An 8,982-nucleotide genomic window follows, 5' to 3' on the forward strand; every position below is an offset into this window, starting at 1 on the left:
CATGCAGTCTCCTCTCCCTCCTCCCAGTCTCACTGTTGGGTCCTAACCCAAAAGGGTCTGAGAAGCACTGGACCAAGACAGCCCAGATTCTGTAGGGCTCTTATAAATGAAACCAAGACTAACTGCCATCCTAAGCAGGTCTATTCAGAATCCTACTCTGGTCTATTCAATGGGGCTTACCCCCAGGAAAGTGTTCCTAGGATGGGGCTATAAGTAACCCTAACCTAACTTGAAACAGTGAGGAAACGACACCAGTTAGATTTTTGCCTGCTGCGCAGCAGTTGAAGGCACTGTCAGGGGGGGAAAGGCTGATTATACTAGCCGGATGATGAGTGAACCTGGTGCCTGAGATAGATGGGGCTCACAAAGCTGCTTTCCCAGGCAGCCCCCCTCCCCCATGGCCCCTGATCTCAAAACGGCGATCGCAGAACAGAAGTGCTTTCCCCAGCCTGATGATGCAGCGATGGAGGAAAGCGCACCTGCCTGAAGCTGAGCACGCTGCTGTCAAAGGCTGAAGACAGAGGCTGTGGCAGCCCCAAGGACTGGCAGCGGATTTTGTTTGTTTGTTTGAAAAAAGACACTTGTCGAAGGCAGCAATGCACCCCGGCGAGCCGTCTGAGCAGCCGCCGCCTTCGGCATAGCCAGCATTCCACGTCGGCCCCTGCGCAGCGGCCCTCCTGAGCGCCCGTCTACCCATTGTCTTCTCCTTTTTCCCGCCAGACTCCCTCAGCCCCCTCCTCTCCATTCTCCGGATTCCCATTCTCGCCCCTCCTCCCTTCCCCCTCGTTCTTTGGCGCCTTTTCCTTCCCGCCACGTCGAGTCTCCTCAGCAGCCCATTCTGACGGAGAGGCCCAGCGCGGGTTGCCAACAGCATCAGCGATTGGCCGGGGCCGCGCCAGTGGGCGGAACCCGCGCCTGCTGGAGACCTGCCCGCCGGCTCTCCCCGGCTCCGCCCTGGCTTTGCTCCCTCCCACTTTACTACAGGCGGCTGAAGCCGGGGCCGTCGCGCCACACGGGAGGGAGCAGCCTGGCCCGGCACGACCCCGCCTGCAGCTCCCGCCCGCGCCAAGACTCCAGCCCGGCAGCCTCACCCCAGCCGCCGCCGGTCCCGGCCTGCCTGGAACACGCGGACGGGGCGGGGATGCTGCTGTCCAAGATCAACTCATTGGCCCACCTGTGCTCGGCGCCCGGCGGGGATCTGCACCCAGTCAAGCCGCTGCCAGGTCAGCGAGGCTGCTGCCCGGGGAGGGATCAGCCGGGGGGCGGCGGGAATGATGCGAGGAGGGGCCTGAGGGTGTTCTTGGAGCTGACCCCCCCCCCTCCTTCGTTTTGCAGGAAAGGAAAAGGAACCCCTGGAGAAGCTGTACCAAGTGGGCCCGCTGCTAGGCAGTGGGGGCTTCGGCTCTGTCTACTCGGGCACCCGGCTAGCGGATGGCGCTCCGGTGAGTGTTTAGATTGCTACCCAGATTTCGGGTGAAGCGTGCTTCCAGCACTCCCCAGTGCTCTCTTTAGGCTTTCTCCTAACAAATCCCCTCCAACGCCCCTCTTATCTTTCTGTTCTTCTCTTTTATTCAGTGTCTGTAGTTACCGGTGCTGGCACTGAGTCTCTTTTTTTTGTTGTGGTGTGTTTGCAGGTGGCCATCAAGCATGTGTCCCGTGACCGCGTTTCAGACTGGGGAGAGCTGGTAAGTAGATGGGGGTAAAAATTCCTGAGTGACCTCTGGGTTTCTGCAGTCAGTGGTGCACTGAGTTCTAGGCTGCATAGATTATGTTGCTCTTGTATTCATGGACCATTTTTATTTTCCCTGCCCTTCCCTCTCATCTTCTCTGCTCAGCCTGGTGGAACAAGAGTACCCATGGAGATTTTGCTCCTGAAAAAAGTCAGCTCAGGATTTCGAGGGGTGATCCGGCTTCTGGATTGGTTTGAGAGGCCAGACAGTTTCATCTTGGTTTTGGAACGCCCGGACCCTGTGCAGGATCTCTTTGACTTCATCACAGAGCGAGGTGCTTTGCCTGAGGATTTGGCCCGCAGTTTTTTCTGTCAGATTTTGGAAGCAGTAAGGCATTGCCACAGCTGTGGGGTGCTCCACCGGGATATCAAGGATGAGAATATTCTGATTGATTTGAGCAGTGGAGAGCTAAAACTTATAGACTTTGGATCTGGAGCACTGCTCAAGGACACAGTGTACACTGACTTTGATGGTGAGTCTTGTCAATTTCCATATGTCCCTCTGAGCCAGAGAATTTCCTTTCTGAAACAGTGTGTTCCTTGCCTTTGAGTGCTCAGTAACTGCCCAGCAATGGAACATGTTCTTCATCTGGTTTATAGGACTTCGTAGATTTGCTTGTGAAAGACATTTATCCTTTTTGCCTACATTCATCCTGCTTTCTGGGAAGAGATTTAAGTCTCATTAATGACTGCTGTAGTCAAATTAATAATTCTACTCTGGATCTGCAGGGTTTTTTCTACGGTGTGCATAGAAATAAGGAAGTTAAGAGAGTAGGTCTGTTACAAATGTTTGAGGTAGTGGTCACTCATTCACCTAGGTGTTACTGTATGAGTTTGGTTTTTATCCTAGACAAGGCAAGACGTAATGTGGTGCAAGGTTCTTGGTTTGGTGTTTTTCTCTCCAAATTTGGTAGATGGAAGAGAGAATACTGGGCTTTGGCCTCTCAGTGATATCTGAGTTCAGGGGGTGGTGGAGATAGTAATTGTTCAGAAAAACTGCTGCCCCTTTCATCTTGCTAAATTATTCATCTTAACTGGAAAGTTGTTTTTCGTCATGGCATGAATGTTGTGAAATGTAATCTGGAGTAGATCTGCTTACAGTCGGCTCAGTTTTCTTTCCTACTAAGAAGCATACAAGCACATGAGACAAGTAGTCTGTTGTTTTAGTGTTAGGAAGAGGAGTAGTTCAAATATTTTAAAAGTGTTACAGGGCAGAAATGTGAGCTGCTGATAAATGCTAAATATTTCTAGGGGAAAAAACTAAGCTGCTTGCATGGCTAACTGACTTTCTGTGAGAACCGTTGATTTTCAAAAATCATGGCTGGCTTTTGGTTAGTTTCTTTTCTGCATCTGTGTTCCCGAATGACATTAGCTGCTGTGTTGCATTTTTTGTTTTGTTTTTAATTTAACGGTTAATGACCAGGGATGGGTTTGCTCCTCCCCATGTTGCCCTCTTTCTGACATAGTTTTCCTGTCTGGTGGTGCCCCCTGGTGGATCAAGAAGTATTTTTTTACAACCCAAAGTTTGTAAACAAGAGTCACGTGGCTGGAAACCAGACTGAGCAGCCCTGACCTCAGTATCCCTGTTTCCTGTGTGTGTGTAGGGGAATCAGATACTACCAGTAAAGGCAGAGAGTGTATCAATGCCAAGAGCTTCTTCTTGCAGTAGTGCAAGTATGGTGCAATCTGAGCACCTCATAATTGCAGTGTACACAAGGGTACCAAACCTCTCCTGTAATGCTCCAGAATACATCTTTGTTGACCTCTTAAATAGGATAACTTGGTGATTGCATAGTTCTTATTTTCCTTTGAGGAGAGAGGGTTTTTTTTTTTTTTAAATTAAGGCAACTTTGAGAAGAGAATTATCTTTTCTCTCTACCAACTTTAATGTTTAGGGACTCTCCATAATGATAACATAAGCATGGAGACTAATCAGGCAAGCTGCTTCAGTGGAAAACGTGACTTTAAAACTTTTTTTTAATGATACATACAGCGTTAGTGCAGCTGAAAGCCAGGTTATTTTTCTGTTCCTTGTGTCAGTGTCCAGGCACTACTAAGGCTAGGAGGGATTATCTAAATCCTGATCAAGCCCTTGTGCTAAAATTAAGGCATGGATTAAGCATATCACTACCAGAATTCTGTAGGATCTTTTAATTCTCTTAATGATCAGATCTAATTTTCCTTTTTTCAGGGACTCGGGTATACAGTCCCCCAGAATGGATCCGCTACCACAGGTACCATGGCAGATCTGCAGCTGTCTGGTCACTTGGTGTATTACTGTATGACATGGTCTGTGGTGATATCCCCTTCGAACATGATGAGGAGATCTTAAGGGGTCAGGTCTATTTTCGGCAAAGGGTTTCTCCAGGTAAGTGTTTGCCACCTTTATTTAATAGGGGGCAACAGAAGGGATGGTGAGATCTGGATGGAACGTTGGGTCACATTGTACACAATGTACACAGTGTGCATTGTCACTTCAGGCATTCAGCACGTTATCCAGAGAGCACTTGTTGCAGAGGCTTATCTGTTCTCTTAAGAAAACAGTTTGTATTACATGCTGCTGCTGCTGTAATTTAGCATGCATCTCAGCTATACAAGCTGTACTCCAGGATTTGAACTTGGTAGCTGGCTAACAGTGGTCCCTCCAATCAATAACTGTTGTAGGGTTTCCATATCCAAGTCCTTTGTAAACATATACTATGTATGAGTTGTTAGTGTAGCAGTTTCTTTCAAACATACATTTTGAGAGATGTGCACTGTGCCTCTTCTAGTTTTGCAGATTCCTTTGTGCTAATTTTATGCTTTCTTTTCCAGAATGCCAGCATCTTATTAAGTGGTGTTTGGCTCTGAGGCCTTCTGACAGGCCATCTTTTGAAGATATTCTGAACCATTCTTGGATGCAAGATGTCCTCCTGCCTCAGGAAACAGCTGAGATCCATTTGCACAGTCTAATTCAAGAGTCTAACAAATAGCAGAGTATTTCATCTGTTTGGGCGCAAAACAAAGTTCTGCCCTACTGAGTGGGAATTTTTACAGGGACTGCATTCATCTCATTCCAGATCCAGCCTGCCTGGAAACTTTTCCAAGCCTGAAGAAATCTCTTACTGTGTGGAATTGCAAATCTCCTTGCCACTAGGTGACTTAGACAAGTCACTGAGTGTCCATAACCTGCTGAATCGAATCCTAGAATAAGAAACGAGTGGAGCAGAGAGAGAGAGAGAGCAGATGTTTAAGTGGGGGAAATCTGGGTATGGGAGCAGGGAGGGATAGTATTGATTTGGATTGGCTGCCTGTCTTCACTGTGTCACCATGTTCTGAGTGCCTTCAGTTGCAAACTGAGCTGTGCTGGGGGGGAAATACTTGAAAGCTCCTTCACTGCTGCTGTCTCAAGATTCATCTGGGTTTTGTTTTTGTTCCACCTTTTAAACAGAACTTCATCAAAAGAGGCTTTGTGTGATACATTGGCAAACCCTAGCTGATGGTTGCCCATTATGAACTCTGAGTTGGCTTTTGTCGCCTCTCAAAAGCCGGGACATCCTCAAGTGCACAAACAATGCAACCCCACTGAACTGTAATTTTGTACAGAATACAGGAACAAAGCTTATTGTACAGAAGATTGTAGTTTATAATGTTTTTACTTCTGTTTTTTTAATTTATTTCCAGGGTTTTTTAAAATGAAATGTCCTAACTTGGATAACTTTTATTTATTTTATTTATGAATCATGTGGGCTTATAGTCTACACCTCACTCCTACAGCTGCTGTTCTGGTTTTCTGTTACATTGCCCCCCTAGCCCTCCTTCCCCAGCCCCCAGGTCATATCTCCTGCCTGTTTTGCTCTGATGTCTTGCCACTATATGAAGCAGCTTGACCACCTCTCAGCTGTTTGTAAATATATCCTTCTGTGTGGCTGTTCAGCCTCCCTGAATTTTGAGACATGCTTCCACAAGTATTGGTAGGGAAGGGCTGGTGCCATGCATGTGTATATAATATTCATTTAATGAAATTTGGGGCAAAATACCCTGGACTTCAACACTGTCAAGCTTGTATAAGTAATTTGGTGTGTAGTCTGCTCGTTTTGTTAATAGCTAATACTGTACAGGGAATTCAGAAATGCTATTTTTTTTATAATGCAGTTTTAAATAAAAAATGGAATCACTTGATTTACTCAGGTCTCAGATTTTTAAAAATTATTGCAAGCAGTCAAATGCCACTGTTAACACTATCATGTTTTGAAAAGCCATCATGCTTTTGTTTAACTTGAGAACTAGCAGTTATGTTCTTGGGAGATGCAAGTACATGATTTTCCCAGAGACTTTGAGTCTCTGTCTGCTCTCACTCTCGTGTACTCACTTATTAAACATTCAAGGTATGTCATGGAAAGTGATTAATACAATTGATTCCACAAATGGAGGCATGATTGATTAACAAGCTTCAAGTACAATTAATAGTGCCATGCATAAATTGCATAAAATGTGAATGTTTACATTACTGCATAAAATCTGGCATAGAACTTGGATTACTGATGCTTCTAACCAAAAGGTGGGTCATGCTTTAGATCATGATCAGGGAGACATGAAAAATTCAACCATTCATTCTTTTACCAACATCTTGAACTCCGTAGCAAAGCTTGAGGGCATTGTTACTAATGATATTTGCTGACATATATGTATCCCACCCTTCCTTTAAGGCACTCAGGGTACCTTGCCACCACCCTTGTTCTCTCAATGTCTCTGAAGTTTAGGCAGAGAGCAAGAAACTGACCCAAAGCTGTTGAATAAACTTCCGAACAGTGATAGATTCAGGTGGGTAGCTGTGTTGGTCTGGAGCAGCAGAACAAAGTTTGGATCCAGTGGCACTTTTAAGACTAGTGAAGCTTAATTGTGGGTATGAGCTTTCGTGTGCATGCAAACTTTCCTAAAGGTGAGAATTTGAACGAAGTCTCCTCAGGCCTAGTCTTGCTACTTAAATCACTATATAATGGAGGGCCCTCCTCACATGTGCCGTTCTGTACATAAGATGAGTAGCAGTCCGGTGGTTCAATTTCAGAATTCACTACTTCCTGAATATTGGTGATCTACTGGTTTGGATAGCCCAGGCTAGTCCAATCTCATTGGATCTCGGATGCTAGTGGGGTCAGCCCTGGACAGTATTTGGATGGGAGACCTACAAGGAATACCAGGGATGTGATACAGAGACCACCTGAAATTTACCACAGACCGAGTAACTTTTCATGGCTCTCCCTCCTGGTGAAGCCTCAAATGCTGCTCCTGGGTGACGGGAACACTACAGCAACAGCATGAAGAATGGCTGCTGTGGAAGAGGAGAACTGGCAAAATTCACTTTCCCTGCTGGAAATGTGGATCATTTTGCTGGGTCATAACTTGCTGTATCTGAAAATATTTGCATATTGCCCATTTTCCATAGCTGAAAAACGCAGTGTAACCAATGAAAAATAATTTAGATTTTCATTTGTTTCTGATCATGTATTTCTCTTGGTTTTCTTTTTACACATTTTTAGCAAAATGATAAAACTGCCATGTTTTCTGAACATTCCTGTGTTACACAGGCAATTAAGCTGTGGCTCATGCTGCACTTACAGCAGGGCATCTGCACACATCAGTGGCATTTTTCTATTTGTGTCTTGGATTTTTATTTTTTTTATTTATTAGATTTATATCCCGCCCTCCCCAAATGGGCTCAGGACGGCTAACAACAGAGGCAAATGCCATAACAAACAGTGAAAACAGCATAAAAAGAATCAATAAATAAAGTGCGGTGCTCTAGATGTCAAGTCTTATTAGTCCAAGATGGGTTCCATTTGTCAACCTAACCTGGCAACATAAGTTCTTCGGTCATCTAGGCGTCTTCCCAGAGCCGTCTCATGTATAGATCTAATCCACCATCGAAGATGGCAGCTCGGTGGTGGCACAATGACGGCTGCGGCTCCTATACAAAGGCCTGGCGGAAGAGCTCCGTCTTGCAATTTAATTATATGTCTTCCTTTGTTCTGATGCAGCAAGGCTTAGCTTTTACCAAAAAAGTGTTGTTTTGTCGTGTAACTGCTCCCAGTGTTTTTCTGCTCCACCCAAATGTCTCAAATGCTTTGTAGCCCTAGCCACATCCTCTATCCTGCATTTGTTTACTGCATACTCCAGGGTTAAGCTTGTCTCTACTGTTTTTGTTACGCTACAGACCCATGTGATTCACACAGTTCTACCAATTCACAAGCGTGTGCTAGCAGCTTTAAACCAACCATGCATGACTTACTGTTCCTTTATTCTTTATGTAACTTTTCTTCAATATTAATTAATTGAATGCCATCTACATATGAACACATTAAGTTGCCTTATCAGACCATTCAGCCAACATATCAACATTGTCTACTCTGCCTGACAGCAGCTCTCTGGAGTCCCAGATAGTCGTCTTTCACATCACCTAGCACCTGATCCTTTTAACTGGAAATACCAGGGACTGAACCTTGTACCTTCTGTATGCCCAGCAGATATTTTATCACTGAGCCACAGCCTCTCCTGAATGCATTGTAGTCTCAACTCTCTGCTTAATGCTGGAAATAAAAAACAAGAACATTTCTGACATCTGGCTTGTTTAGCCTCTGCTTGACAACCTCTAGTGCTGGAGAACACCGTCAACCAATTATTGGTTCTCTTTTTAGGAAGTTTCTGCTAATGTTCAACCAAAATCTACCCTCCTGTAACTTAAGTCCATTAGAACTAATTTTCTTCTCTGAGGCAGCACAGAACAGTCCTTGTGACAGTCTTTCAAATCCTTCAACAGCATGATCATATCTCATCTCTGTCTCCTCTAGGATAAACCTATCCTGTTCCCACAATCTTTCCTGGATATTGTAATCAACGTATACAATCTTTCCAGGGTATTGTAATCAAGGTATACAATTACAGTGCAATTCAAATCTGTAGAATGTGTGGAAAGCAGAAGAGGGAAGCAAGACTTCCCTGCTGGGGAGCTTAAACCTTAATCATAGGCTCTTAACAACTTGCTTAAGGAAACTGTTGAGGGAGGGAAACTTTTGTTCTAAATTGTAAATTTTAGAATTATTGTTTCAGGGCTGTGGTGTTATGTATTTTGTTATCTGGATAGCCTGAATTGTAGAATGAGCTTGAGCTTCAGTCACAAGCTCCATAGACTCTCAGTATCCTAAAATCAAAAGCCTCATTGACTGCTGTTGTACAATGGACCAATCAGGGAAGACTATGACTTTCAGTGGGAAAAA

The 8,982-nt window shown here is 44.9% G+C and overlaps 1 protein-coding gene across 1 annotated transcript; it reads left to right on the top strand.

The window, feature by feature from the left end:
* The first annotated feature begins 994 nt into the window (after window positions 1-994).
* On the top strand, window positions 995-5,826 carry PIM1 (Pim-1 proto-oncogene, serine/threonine kinase). The gene is made up of 6 exons (XM_015419448.1): window positions 995-1,223; window positions 1,336-1,442; window positions 1,635-1,685; window positions 1,836-2,202; window positions 3,921-4,097; window positions 4,544-5,826. The coding sequence occupies exons 1-6, from the start codon at window positions 1,142-1,144 to the stop codon at window positions 4,699-4,701; spliced, it is 942 nt and encodes a 313-aa protein (XP_015274934.1). The 5' UTR covers window positions 995-1,141; the 3' UTR covers window positions 4,702-5,826.
* Window positions 5,827-8,982: the final 3,156 nt, after the last annotated feature.

The sequence above is a fragment of the Gekko japonicus genome, unplaced genomic scaffold (assembly GCF_001447785.1).
Source record: "Gekko japonicus isolate JY-2015 unplaced genomic scaffold, Gekko_japonicus_V1.1 scaffold591, whole genome shotgun sequence".
NCBI lineage: Eukaryota > Metazoa > Chordata > Lepidosauria > Squamata > Gekkonidae > Gekko > Gekko japonicus.

Bases quoted from the DNA above. Each gene is read 5' to 3' on its own strand.
- PIM1 (XM_015419448.1), top strand. From the start codon at position 1,142: ATGCTGCTGTCCAAGATCAACTCATTGGCCCACCTGTGCTCGGCGCCC. The intron at 1,686-1,835 runs GTAAGTAGATGG...TTCTCTGCTCAG, and splicing joins TTTCAGACTGGGGAGAGCTG to CCTGGTGGAACAAGAGTACC. The intron at 4,098-4,543 runs GTAAGTGTTTGC...TTTCTTTTCCAG, and splicing joins TCGGCAAAGGGTTTCTCCAG to AATGCCAGCATCTTATTAAG.